This window comes from Archocentrus centrarchus, chromosome 16 (assembly GCF_007364275.1).
Source record: "Archocentrus centrarchus isolate MPI-CPG fArcCen1 chromosome 16, fArcCen1, whole genome shotgun sequence".
Lineage (NCBI taxonomy): Eukaryota > Metazoa > Chordata > Actinopteri > Cichliformes > Cichlidae > Archocentrus > Archocentrus centrarchus.
In genome coordinates this window covers 22,849,811-22,864,298 of record NC_044361.1, presented here as the reverse complement: position 1 = coordinate 22,864,298, position 14,488 = coordinate 22,849,811, and the positions used below count along the sequence as shown (strand labels likewise).

The 14,488-nt window shown below is 39.8% G+C and overlaps 1 protein-coding gene across 3 annotated transcripts; it reads left to right on the top strand.

Moving 5' to 3' along the window:
* The first annotated feature begins 2,466 nt into the window (after positions 1–2,466).
* Positions 2,467–12,764, top strand: gpr20 (G protein-coupled receptor 20). Of its 3 annotated transcripts, none has more exons than XM_030750563.1 (7): positions 2,467–2,591; positions 7,554–7,834; positions 7,958–8,224; positions 8,336–8,580; positions 8,921–9,005; positions 11,926–12,051; positions 12,217–12,764. In XM_030750563.1, exons 2-7 carry the CDS (start codon positions 7,637–7,639, stop codon positions 12,400–12,402), a joined length of 1,107 nt encoding a protein of 368 aa, XP_030606423.1. In that variant the 5' UTR covers positions 2,467–2,591; positions 7,554–7,636; the 3' UTR covers positions 12,403–12,764. The 3 variants fall into 3 exon arrangements, with proteins under 3 accessions (XP_030606423.1, XP_030606421.1, XP_030606422.1); XM_030750561.1 differs by having other exon boundaries at positions 8,306–8,580; XM_030750562.1 differs by lacking the exon at positions 2,467–2,591 and adding an exon at positions 2,864–2,949 and having other exon boundaries at positions 8,306–8,580.
* Positions 12,765–14,488: the final 1,724 nt, after the last annotated feature.

The window sequence follows — 14,488 nt, the reverse complement described above, 5'->3', positions numbered from 1 at the left end:
AAAATAGACGAGCTCTCTCACTGACCAAGAAAAAAACTGCAGTTGCAGTAATAAAGTCTGAAAAACATGCACATTTTTTGTATGATATTTTGGGGGGAATGTTGTTTAAATAGTGATAGAATGTTGGCTTTTTTTTTTTTTACTACATCTACATCTTTCACATTTTCATTGCGTAATTGTGACACCTACTCTCACCAGTAGCAGTTTATAAAGAGATCAAATGAATATTGTTGGTTGTTGGTGCTTCCCTCCACAACAGTCCCAGTTTCTCATGTGGCCCCTTAGATAAAATAATTGCTCAGCCCTGTACTAGAGGGTGACTTTTTCTCAAGCTACCACCCCAGTGTAAATATAACAGTAGAAACGCAATTAATAAAAAGACCTGTCTTTATTCTGTTTCTCATTGTACATGGTTCAGTGACTCTTCATAGAGCACTCTGGGTTATTGCTTGGCAAAAAAAAAAAAAAAACCCAACTACTTCACTTTTCTTGTATCTTGCTTCCAAGCAGTCCTTTCAGCCCTTAATGCTCTTCATTGTGCTGCAGTGTGTGTAGTAGTCTTACACTTATCCAGTGGCTTCTGTCATTAAAGTCAACCCTGCTGTCTGAGGCTCTGTAGTAATCAAATATTTATAACTCCAGGCAGTGATATAAATTTGTAATAATGATGATGATGTCTGTGATTTGCCCATGACACTCACCAATCTTAACCACTTCACTGCTCCTTTATTAAGAGTAAAATGACCATGTGCTGCATTCAGAAAAGCAAATTTACTCCCATCTTTGGACGTTGGGTTCATGCCTCACTTCACCTGCAACCCAAATTACAGTAAGAGTCATACACATCATTTCTCTCACGCGCTCAGCTGCTGTTCCAAAATAACCTTAAAGTTCACTCTCTTATTTCTTTTTGTCATGCTTTTTTTTTTTTTACATGGTTACAGTTTAATGTGAGTTTGGATGATGACAAGCTAAACGCAGGAATTGCAAACATATTACATCCAGACACAGTCACTAATGCTCATATACTTCAATATTTAGTCACAGACATTTACCAAACCAAACCAATTTCTGTCATCATTTGTCTGTGAGATCCATCATGATCAGGCTACCTGGCTAAATATTCAATTTAAGACAGTGACAGACATCATTTTACCACTTTGCTACTGGGTATTTTATCCAAAGGCACAAAACCAGGTCACATTCTCACCTTCTTTCTATGTGGTAGTAGATTAGTCATGCAGCGATGTGAGGACAGGGCTGTGAACCTGGACTGTGTCAGGTTGACAGAGAGTTAAACATGAAGTCTGGGACAAATCATAAAGTTTCTAGAGTCTGACATTTGGTTAAACAATCACCACTGGCAATTAGACTGTAGATGAGACAGGAGACTTTGGAGGATACAGGATGCAATGCAGAGAGCCCCCACAAAATAAAAACGGATATAATTTTAAAAAAACAAAAAAGACTCGGTGGGAAATGGTATAAAGCTAATTTGGTGCCAATCTCTAAGGACGTTAGAAACGCTGATTTCCTAATGCATGATTCTCAGGATCACATTTTAATCGTTGATTTAAAGGAGTCTTTAAAAGTGCTTTTCTTCCAAAGTGTTGTGTTATGGTTGCAAGAGGGTTGTGAGTGTTTCCTTTCACATTTTCCACCTATGCATCTTGTCAGGAGGGATACATGTAGTTGTTTGCGCAATCAATAAATTGTTCTTCTCATCATTTCCATTACACAAGGAAGTTAGGAGACGTTGCAAAAGAAAGGGAATTTTTGCTGCAGATTGCTGCACCAATCTAAGAAGTGCAAAAACTTCAGCTGTCATGTATCATCAGTGTTCAGAATGATATAAACCAAAACTTCCAGATACTCTGGTTGCGAGCCACACATTGATGCACCATCTCTCTAAAGGCATACATTCACCACCACATCAGATATTGTAACTGTCTTTTTGTTACCCACACATACAGACAGATATATATGCTGTTTTTCCTCTCAGGCTTTCTCTAATATATTCTCCTGCCCCTGCTCCTTGCACTTCTTTCCTTTCTGTCCTTGCACTGCTCGTTCTAACAGGTTGATCCATGACGCTTCTCTTGGCATCTGTTATTCCGGATCTTTTCTAGTGAGCCTGACAAGTCATGAGTGATGATGAGCCTCTTGTCAGGAAACCTAGAGATGCAAACCTGTCCCACTCTGCAGCACTGAGGGAGGACTGAACCAGGGAGTAGTTATAAAGAGGCAATTTTTAGTCACTAAAAGTTGCCTCTTTATAACTACTGATGCTTAAAGCATGCTTAAAGCATCAAATGTGTTTTAGAACATGTGCTATGTGTGTGCATACTTGTGCTTTAACACTGATGTGTGTGTGTGTGTGTGTGTGTGTGGTGTATATAGACACATGTGTGTCCCACAGAATGTAAACACATTCTAAGACTTCCTGTCTGAGGTTCAAACTGAAGGGAGCTTTAGAGAGTGAGGGAGGAATGTTTTAAGCCTGAGCCACTGGATGATGAGAAAGAATAAAAATGATGCTAAAAGAAGGAGAAAGAGGGGAAGAAGAGAGAAATAAGGATACACAGAAAGAGGTGAGATTTACAACAACAGATGGAGTGGATGATGGATGTGAGAGTGTTTGAAAAAATTAGAGAGATTCAGAATGGACAAGGACATCTCGTTCACAGATTTAAAGAAGAGCGTTGATTATTGCAGCTGACAGACACGACCAGCACACTCAAAACAGAAATGAAATTCTACCTGATGATGGACTGCTTAATTCAGAATGACTTACATAAAAGTGGATGAAGATACAAAGGTGCAAAGGTCACTGAAAGCTGAAGCGTCTTTGAACAGCGATGAAGGATTTTTGGATTAGGATTTAAGGACACCCTAATTTCATCAGCGCTGATGACTTCAGTTACTCATTTGACTCCTTTTTCTCAGCTGGTACGTTGCCTTGAAACAGTTATGTTTTATTAAAGAATCAAGATTCATATGAAGTGTTAGATGTTTGTGATTTGTTTCTTAATCATGGTGTGCTGAAAGACCAACAGCGAGCTCTTATTGCAAGTGCGAGTACCCTCAGATCAGAGTTCCCTTGAAGGGTTTAAAGCAAAACTAGAGTAAAAAAATATAATATATTACCATCCCACTCCATAATTTTGCTTTATGTACGTTTGTGATTGCTGCCTCTTAGACAGTTCATAGTACACACACACACACACATGCACACACACACACACACACACACACACACACACACACACACACACACACACACACACACACACACACACACACACACAAAGCAGGACTCCCACGCTACTGGAATTTATTTGGACAATGCTGTGATCTGCCTCCGGTCCCTCTCTTTTCCTCTCAGTATCACTTTGCAGTCATTGCATCACAGCTGTCTTTGAATTTAGAAGAAGAACAACAGCAATAAGATGGAAACAGTGATGCATTAGATTAAGTCTGGGTTGACTAATATTGACAAATATTAAACCTGTATCTCAGTATATCTGGTATAGCTGCTCTAGGAAGTAGTCACACCTTATAGCATATAAAGTGTGTGTACTGTATAGTAAATTTCATTTTAAATTAATAAAATTTGAATTTTCTTCCCAGAAATCTTTACTCAGTAGCCCATAATGGCAAAGGGAAAACATCATTTTGGAATTTTTTTTTGCAGATTTATTAAAAATCATGTTTTTAATTTTACAAAAAGTTTACATTTGAAGCCGTTTTGGAACCAGCTCTAGTTTTGGATTATGGGAAGTCTCTATCAGCATTACACACCTGGATTTGTTCAGATTTTTTCCATTCTTTGTGACAGATCCTATCAACCTTCTTTAGGCTGAAAAGAAAGCATCTATGAACTGCCACCTTTGGGCATTTCTGCAGATTTTCCACTGGGTTAAATTCTTAGTCTTTGGCTGTATGCTTTGATTTCCTGTCATGCCAAAAAGTGGGATGCCCCATTCTCAGATCAGTTACACTTTGGTGCAGGGTTTCTTTGTATTTACCTGCATTCATCTTTCTCTCTGTTCTGACCACTGTCCTTGTCCTGTGGTACTTACAGCCACACCACAAAGCTGCCACCATCCTACTTACAGTAGAGATGAGCAGTGGCTGGTGTTCACTGGACATGATGCTTGTTCTACCCAAAGTGCTAAACATGTTTCTCAGACCAGACTATTATTTTTCTTTGCCATTTTATAAACTCAAGTACAGTGTCTGTGTCTGGATCTACAAAGCGTTCCATTGAGTTCATGGCTCTGTTCTTTTGTCTTGGCATGCAGTGTGAACATGAGATCCTGTGGCTGCAGTTGTGCGCCTTTCTAAAATATGTCTAATCAGTTAGGATTCCATGAGTGGATTCCAATCATGTTCTAGACATATCACAATTATTAACCCTTACATACTGTTTTGACATTTGACATCAGTAAAAATTCCCCAAATGTCATTTTCTAGCCTGAAATTTGATGACTTTTCCTAAAGTGATCCAAAATACACAAAAAGTATTTAGAAATTTTATACTGTTGTAGGTGCTACTGGATTTTGTATATTGAGGCTGTTTCGGGTCAAATTTGACGTGTATCTGCTGGGATGATTTTAGCTCCACCAGTGTGGGTCAAATCAATGAAATTGATGGTTTTAGGAACTCTTGCAACTGCAAAACTGTCCCTGCCATGTCTGTGGGTATTTTTTTATGGAACATTGGTGATAGAGTGTAACTAAATAATCTAAGAATGAACAAAGTAGAATCCTTTTATTCTGAGCTGAGATTAAACTAACTGGAAAATGCTCTTGTCATTTTCACGTAAAATAAAATAGATTTAAACCATTATGCCTGTTATGTTTTCATGTTTCAGGTAAAACAGGACATGGTATTGTGTGATAGTAAATGTTTTTCTCCATGAATGAACATTTCAAAACCTAAAAAAATCCATTTTCAAGCAAATTGAAATGCTATAAAATATTGGAAATAAACGAGTTTCAATACTTCACCTGTATTTTTAGGTAGTGACTTTATTTATCACTTATTTTAGGATGACAGTAGAGTTGATATTTTTTTGCCATTCTGCTGAAACTTATAATATCACTAGAAAACCTAAAATAAAACATCAGTCACATCTAATTATTTCCAGATGCTTGAAGGCCTACAGCTTGTCATGTTGTGATGGGTTGTTTAAAATGACCATCGGTCATACACCAACTCCTGTGTGTGTGTGTATCAAGAAAGAAAAAGAAAGAAAGAAATAGCTCAACAAAAAATTTCCCCCAGAGTTCCCTCCTATAACACTTGTTAGCAGTTTTAATGATGATGAACTAGCTCAAATAAGCTGAATAATATTAAGGGGTGTCACTGTGAAAACACTCATTTATTTCCTTCGGTGCTCTTAATGTTATGTGGCTAGACTGCTCCAGTTCATGTAGATGAATTACATTATTCATGCCTCACCCTCGGTTGAGCATGTTATTCCCATTAGCATGAATAGACTGCATTTTTCATCAGCCGGCTGATTATTTTGCTGAGATATTGGTTGTAAGCAATGAGCATACACAACGCAAAACACTGGGCTTCTTAAACTTTTCCACTGTGGGACTCACAAGAACAATTAAACTGCATTTGTCATGGAAGACAGTAGATAAACATTGAAATCCACACTCATTTATGTTAAACCTTATATGACCTTTTCTAAGGCTTTAAATGCCAATCGATCCCTTGGGAGATTGATTCATCTCGCGATGCATCTCTTTCATGCTCCTCATCTCATACAGTACTGCTGATCTGTTGGATTTCAGTTCAGTTAAGTAAAAAAAATCTATGCACAGCTAAGAAGATGACAAAGTTAAATGAAGTATGTGTTTAGCATTAGTACAAATTTCTGTAGGACATTGTGTGCACATTGTAGGACTTCTCCAAGCTGTGATATTGGGTGAAAGATGTCCAAAATATATTTTTCATACTTTTATGATACTTTAATGTGTAAATTAAAGGACAAGTGCAGTTGTTGTCTGCACTTGTAAGTAATGTGTACCATAGCGGTTATACTGTAACCTCAATCTGCTTAGCAGATGATCAGTTAATAGATTGATAGATAGATAGATTTGATTGTCCCACAAGGGGAAATTAACAGAACACCCATCCAAGAAAAACAAACAAACAACCAGACAAAGATGGGAGATAAGTGTCTGCGGCCTTGTTGCCATCACAGATGATGTTTCATCTTATGCCTTTTCTCCTGATTTATTGTTCTTCAGCCATTAAATGCCATACTGGGCTTGCAAAGGTCTCAGCAAAGTATCCAGTGTTGGCGTGTATAGAATAAGCAAGACTGTAAATATCCAATCCACATACAAACAGACTTTATCCAGTTTTCCAGTTTCACTCTATCACAGTCATGAGGAAAATTCACCATCTTTCTTTCCAGAGGTAAGCGCACACAGGCCAGCTCAGACAAGGGCTAATTAATGCAGCCATTAAATGACTCTTATTAGAAATCTAAGCTGAGCTATATAAATGGATAACAAAGGATTTATTTCTCTTTTATTATGACTGAATGACTATGTCCCTAGATGTCCAGAATAATGACATGTTTTTCTGTACTTTGTGAGTGGGTTATATCCCTGCCAAGAATGTTTATTTTTTACTTGTAATAATAGCTGGAATGAGAATTGCTCATAGCCCCTCAGGGAGTATTGCTGTAGCAATAAATAAATATGGTTACATTATAAATAGATGGGTTAAGCAAACCAGATGTTGCTTTAAAATGGCTGTGCCAATTCTCTCTGTCTGAGGTCAGAGACAGAGAGAATGAGCATATATATATATATAGGGTCTAGCAAGAAAAAACTTTCAGCCTGGCATGTGTGTGAGGGGGCTAATGCTAATTAACTTGCTAATGCTAATTAGCATGCTAATAAGCGGAAGAGAATGGATGGATGGATGGATGGATGGATTTGGGAAGGGAGGGTAGGGGTCGTCTGACACGAGATCCAGGCAATGCGGAAGTGTACGAAGGGATCCAGTATGAGCGCTATGTGTACACAAAACACGGCATCGGCGGAGGAGTTCAGTTTTCTGGGCTATTTCCAAAAGTCGTTACATTTGTCGTTTGATGCTTTTTGGGAAAAAAAAGTTGCGGGGGAAGGGGGGGGGGGGGGGGGGGGCTGTCTGAAAAGTTGCTAAATCTAGCATTGGCAACACTCAGGTCCTAAGAATTTATGTTTAATAGGAAGCTTGAAATTGTCATTTGTGTTCCCCTTTTCCACTTCTTTCCCCTCGCTTTCACGCTAGTCGCCATTTTGCTTTCTGTAGCCACGCAAAGTCAAGTGTGAATAGGACTGTGTGAGATCACCCGTGTACATCCCCCATGGTAGATTGTAAATGCCGCATATATATATATATATATATATATATATATATATATATATATATATATATATATATATATATATATACACACACACACACACACACACACACACACACACGGTTGTTGTAAATAAATTGATGTAAATCTTTCTGTTATTCTATCTGACAGCGTCTACTTCAGCATCGGTGTCATCCTCACAGTCTGCATCACTATCATTAACGTGGCTCATCAACACGTCACTCATCATCATTATGATGAACATCAATGGTACAGAGTCCTGGCTTTTTATCAACACTTCTTCTCCTATCCTGCCTGTAATATCCAGTCCTGCTAACACAAGTGGTGTGGAAAAATATCTTCAAAGACTGGCACATTTAGATGAGGGACTCTACAATGACTTCTATGGTCTCTGGATTGCACTCATGGTCATAAACTCCATTATATTCCTGGTAAGGTGTTTTTACAGAGCCCTTTTAATGTTGTACACACTTTCACTTTTTTACAACTTAGGCTGAAAATGAATACCTCGTGTTAATTTTCCTCTCATTTACCTCATATCTCCTGTTTTTCAGGTGGGCACGGTGCTCAACATATTTGCACTTTATGTTTTCTGTTTCCGCACCAAGCAAAAGACCACCTCAGTGATCTACACCATCAACTTGGCAGTGACTGACCTCTTGGTGAATCTCTCTCTGCCAACTCGCATCCTTCTCTACTACAGTGGAGGAGCGTGTCTCACCTGTTCATATCTGCACATCTTCAGCTATTTTGTCAACATGTACTGCAGTATCTTATTTCTAACCTGCATATGTGTCGACCGATACCTTGCCATTGTGCAGGTGAGTCTTGTCTGTGGTTTGGTTACACAATCATGTTTGCAAACTGCTAGCTACTTACCAAACCTCACAAAAAAAATGAAGAAATCTGCGCATTCTGTTCTGCCTCTGCAGGCTGAAACCTCTCGTCGTTGGAGGAACTCCAGTGTGGCCAAATGTGTTTGCATTTCTGTATGGCTGTTTGCCATTGTGGTTACCTACTCCTTTCTCTCCACCGCTTTCCAGCACACAGGCTGCTGCCTCTCAAAGCTCCTCATTCTTACCATCACTGAGTTCTTTTTACCCCTTGTCATCATTGTGGTCTTTACTTTGCGCATTATGTGGGCTCTAACAGACCGTCGTCTGATGCAGCAGAGCAGGTATAACCAACATTACACAGATGGCGTGAAAGAAAGCTGGAGTTGCTTGCTTTCTTGTGTTGGAGAAAATAGTAACTTTAAAATCTTTACATGGGTTCTCTCCAGCTACTCCAGCTTCCTCCCACAGTCCAAAGATGCACGTGCATGTTAAAGTACATGTTAGGTTAAGTGGTGATTCTAAACTGGCACTGGGTATGAATGAGTCTATGTGACTGGCAGGGTGCACCCAGCCTTTTGGCCACTGACAGCTGGGATAGGTTGGAAGCCATGAAATGTAAGCTATTGAAGCCATGCAGCTAATGCCAAATCATGGTGGTAGTTTTAACTTTATTTTTATCAGGGACAGGAGAAGGAGGGCTGTCCAGCTGCTGACAACTGTGCTGATCATCTTCACAGTCTGTTTCACACCATTTCACATCAGACAGGTGAGTGAGCATTTTTTTTTTTTTTTGACACATAAACTACTCCTCATATTTAGTAATCCTCCAAGACTCAAATGTTACCGGTAACACCAGTGGATAAAACAAATATGAAAGAATATTTATAGTGCTATCTGAAAACATGTCAAATAAAATAAAAGGGCAAGAAGAATTCATTCTATTCCGCCTGGAGGAAACTGTGGGTCCTCTCAACTTTTTCCTCCAAGAAGGTATCAAATGAACAATGTGAGCCAGAAAATGGCTCATAAATTGCAGTCAGTTTTTATACACGGTCCCCCATTTTCAACAGCTCAAATGTAATTAGAGAATTTACTGATAAATGGTTTATGGTCAGGTGAAACCTGTTCCCTCATTATTTCACAACAAATTAAGCACAAAAGATCAGAAGTTTACTAGAAGTACTTATGTTGCATTTGCCATATTTTTGGTGGAACTCTCAATATGAGCTGCAAAGCGATAAAAAGGTAAGAGAGATGGTGAAAACTTTATGAGTGGTCAAATCAACGATCTTGGACATTCCAGTAAAGCCTTTCACAACATCTAGCCAAGTCGCGTGCTCCTGGCGCGTGCTCCTGGCAGTGAACCCCAGGAAGGCTGCCGGACCAGACGGAGTACCTGGCAAAGTGATCAGAGCATGTGCCCACCAGCTCACCCTGATTCTCACCAGGATTTTCAACCTCTCCCTGGCCCAAGCAGTCATCCCCCCCTGCCTAAAAACAGCCACAATCATCCCCGTCCCCAAAAGGTCATCTGTCACCAGCCTAAATGATTACCGCCCTGTGGCCCTCACACCGGTAATCATGAAGTGCTTTGAGAGGCTGGTTCTCCAGCACATCAAAGACCATCTGCCCCCCACTTTCGACACCCATCAGTTTGCATATCGTGCAAACAGATCCACAGAGGACGCCATTGCTGTAGCTCTCCACTCTGTGTTGAGCCACTTGGAGCAGCAGCAGAGCTACGCTTGCATGCTCTTTGTGGATTACAGCTCAGTGTTCAACACAATCATCCCGGACATTCTCACCACCAAACTGCCCACCCTGGGCCTCCCCCCTCTCACATGTTCCTGGATCAAGGACTTCTTAACCAACCGGCCCCAGACTGTGAGACTTGGCCCCCATCTCTCCTCCACCCACACACTGAGCACTGGCTCCCCACAGGGCTGTGTGCTGAGCCCCCTCCTGTACTGCCTCTACACCCATGACTGCAGTCCAGCCCACAATAACAACCTCATCGTCAAATTTGCTGACGACACCACAGTGGTCGGACTCATCTCAAAGGGAGATGAGGCAGCCTACAGAGAGGAGGTCCTGAAGTTGACAGCCTGATGTTTAGAGAACAACCTGGTACTGAACACCATGAAAACCAAAGAGATCATCATCGACTTCAGGAAGCACAGGACTGACCCAGCTCCCCTCTACATCAACGGCGAGCGTGTGGAGAGGGTCCACACCTTCAGGTTTCTTAGTGTGTTCATATCTGCTGATCTCTCTTGGTCAGATAACATCACAGCTGTTATCAAGAAGGCTCAGCAGCGACTTCACTTCCTGAGGGTCCTCAGGAAGAACAACTTGGACTCAAACCTGCTGCTGACCTTCTACCGCTCATCCACTGAGAGCCTGCTGACGTACTGTATCACAGTATGGTACGGCAGCTGCACTGAGGCAGACAGTGTCAGGCTTCAGAGGGTAGTCAAGACAGCACAAAGAATCGTTGGCTGCCCTCTCCCCTCCCTGATGGACATCTACACCTCCCGCTGCATCAGCAGAGCCAGGAACATCATCAAGGACAGCTCACACCCTGCCTTTGACCTGTTTGACCTGCTGCCCTCTGGCAGGCGCTACAGGTGCATCAAAGCCAGAACAAACAGACTCAAGAACAGTTTCTTCGCCAGAGCAATCACCACCCTGAACTCACACACTCACCCACCGTAACTGTGCAACACCCACATCTCTGTGCAATATTATATTATTCATACTGAACAATATCTAACATTCCTATATTGTGTAATATCCAGTATTCATTCACTAGTGCAATATTCATTCACCAAGTGCAATATTCATCATCTTCATTATTATATGTATACACATATTTACTTTTCTTACAATGTACAGATGCACCAATGTATGTATATATTTTTATACATTCTATTTTTTGTATATTTTATACATTGTTTATTTCTGTATATCTCTTGATTATATTGATTATACTAGATTATAATATTTTTATTTTAGAGAGTTTGATTTTCTGTTACATGGCACTGAACAGGAGTGACCCTCCAATCTCATTGTACATCCTGTATAATGACAATAAAGGCATTCTATTCTATTCTATTCAAAGCTGCAGTAGAGGCCTGGCTGAGCATCGCAAGGGAAGAAACACAGCATTTGGTGATGTTTAGGGGTTCTTGACTTCAGGCATGGACTGCAGAAGCTTTCTTCCAAATATTGAAAACAATCCTTATATTTATATTTGTCCAGTTGCCTTTGAGTCTGTGAAAATGGGGGGCTGTGTATAAAAAAATGCCTATAATTACTAAACAGTTAATGCAGCGCTTTTATTTTAGTATAAATGTCCAAAAGCATATGGACCTGTATCTCAGTAAGGTAAAAATGACACAAAAGAAAGGAGCGCAATTAGAAAGAAAGAAGTTTGTTAACATAAAATAAAGAAGCTTAAAAACTAGACCAAAGTACAATCGAATGTAATCTAAAAAGCAGAATATAATATAGCAAGGATCTCAATTAGTTAAAATTGATACAAAATACAATAAACTTAACAGTTTAATAAAATACTAAAAACACAATGGATGTATTTGTGAGATCAATGTTTCTGTTTGATGTTATGGTAAGCGCTATTGTATGTGCTTTAATGCAACATTCAGGCATGCCCTTTTGTGTTGTAGGTGGTGGTATACTTCTACCCTGACATGCCTCACCATGTGATAGTGTACCACTTAACTGTTACCCTCAGCAGTTTGAATAGCTGTATGGATCCTGTTGTCTACTGTTTTGTTACAAATAATTTCCAGGTGAGACTCAAGTCCATTTTCCTATTCTCTTCCTTCACATTCTTCACCTTCCTTCACATATTTCCTCCCTTCTCCTCATCCATCCATCCCTTCAGGTGTGATATGTCCATCATTATTTTTTACTCATTGATTCCCTAAATAATTTACTGCCCTTGCTGTCCCCAGGCCACTATGAGACATCTTTTCCGCCATGCAGAGCCTGAGCAGACCAGTGGTGACATTGTCAGTATGCAGCACAGCTCTAAAGCCTCAGGAGGCACGGTCAATGCCATGACAAATAATATGATATTAATGACCAAGATTCCCAACTCACTGCAGAGCTTAAACATGGGAAAGAACCACACACTGTAAAGTCTTTTACAAAAAGGTGCATAAAACTAAAAGTGACAGGGAAGGCCCTGTGATAGTTATGAATTCTGTAACTTATTGACCAGAAGATCCCAACACAGACACTCAGTGCTGCCATCAGTTTTTAATATTGAGCACCAACCAAGCCTTTCGCAAACTACTACAATAACATGCAGATGTTGTCTGCAGTCCAGGTTTCTCATCACACCAAGAAACATTCCCGTTGCTCTGGACTGACTTTCCATATGTCATGTCTCTGGGCACTTATCAGTTTAGCCAGCTGACTTATGGATATTGTTATTTCTAGAAAACATACAAGAAAATGTCTTATTAAAGTGTGTTCAATATTCCAGTGTTGTATGTTTTCCTTTAAAGTGAATTGCCAAGATGCAGATTTAAAGAACAGATATTAACAAAGATGATTATAAGTCAGCGGCGTGCGGGCACTTTTACAGAAAGGCAAGCAGAGACTCTTTAACAAGACAAACTGGACCATATTAAAGCTCTTCCTGGCTAAAGAATTGTAAAATATTATAATCCATCCAGTAATAATATAGTCCATCCATCCATCTATCCATTTTCTTCTATTCATCCTTTTCAGGGTCACGGGGGCTTGGAGCCTATCCCAGCTGTCATAGGGTGAGAGGCAGGTTACACCTAGGACAGGTCTCCAGCCTGTTGCCTGTTCACACCTATGGGTAATTTAGAATCACTGATTAATCCAGAGATACTTTGATGATACTTCTATAATCATCATCAAAATATTTACCATTAGTGGACAATGATGAATAGTGGAGGAATTGTTTTAGAACCATTCCTTTAGAAAAAGAACACCATGCAAACACCTCACTACATTTAAAACTGTATTATTGGCAACTTGTATATAAAGTCTCAAAGTAAAAGTACTCATCAGCCAAAAAAGGTTCCCGACCAATATTATGTGGACTATAATATTTGAGTTTGAGTCAGGTTTGAGTAAAACCTGACTCAAACCTGCTGCTGACCTTCTACCGCTCATCCACTGAGAGCCTGCTGACGTACTGTATCACAGTATGGTACGGCAGCTGCACTGAGGCAGACAGGGTCAGGCTTCAGAGGGTATTCAAGACAGCACAAAGAATCGTTGGCTGCCCTCTCCCCTCCCTGACGGACATCTACACCTCCCACTGCATCAGCAGAGCCAGAAACATCATCAAGGACAGCTCACACCCTGACTTTGAACTGTTTGACCTGCTGCCCTCTGGCAGGCGCTACAGGTGCATCAAAGCCAGAACAAACAGACTTAAGAACAGCTTCTTTGCCAGAGCAATCACCTGAACTCACACACTCACCCACTCTAACTGTGCAACACCCACATCCCTGTGCAATATTATATTATTCATACTGAACAATATCTAAATTGTGTAATATCCAGTATTCATTCACCAAGTGCAATACTCACCATCTTCATTATTATATGTATATATTTATTTTACTTTTTTACAATGTATATGTTTTTATACATTCTCTTATTTTCTGTATTTTTAATACATTTTATTTTCTGTATATTTTATACATATTAGATTAGCTACATATTAGATTATTTTTATTTTAGAAAGTTTATTTTCTATTGCATGGCACTGAACAGGAGTGGCCCTCCAATCTCATTGTACATCCTGTATAATGACAATAAAGGCATTCTATTCTATTCTATTACTGCTGCAGATGTTTAAAGTTGTGCTCACTGTAAAAACTTTATCGTCTTATTCTTCTGGCTGTTCCCTTTAGGGATCACCACAGCTGATCATTTGCCATCATCTCATCCTGTCTCCAGCATGTTTTTCTGTCACAGCAACCCTCTACATGTATTCAGTTCTAATCCTGTACATTCTGGTCACTCCCACTGAAAACTCTGCCACCTCCATCTCAGCCTCCTGTCTTTCTGTTTAATCTCCAGCAATGCATCATATTCTATAAAATTACATGCTTGCTGTGAGCCCTAGCTCTAAAAAACAAACCAAAAAACAAACAAACAAACAAAACAAAACAAAACCAGCTTAGAAACACGGGCATTATTTTAAAAAGTATATTAAATAAACTGTCCTTGCTT

What these genes read in the sequence shown, in the direction of transcription:
- gpr20 (XM_030750561.1), top strand. Translation starts at nt 7,637, where the DNA reads ATGATGAACATCAATGGTACAGAGTCCTGGCTTTTTATCAACACTTCT. An exon ending in GATACCTTGCCATTGTGCAG is followed by an intron (nt 8,225 to 8,305) that starts GTGAGTCTTGTC and finishes AAAAAAATGAAG; the next exon opens with AAATCTGCGCATTCTGTTCT. An exon ending in TTGTTACAAATAATTTCCAG is followed by an intron (nt 12,052 to 12,216) that starts GTGAGACTCAAG and finishes TGCTGTCCCCAG; the next exon opens with GCCACTATGAGACATCTTTT.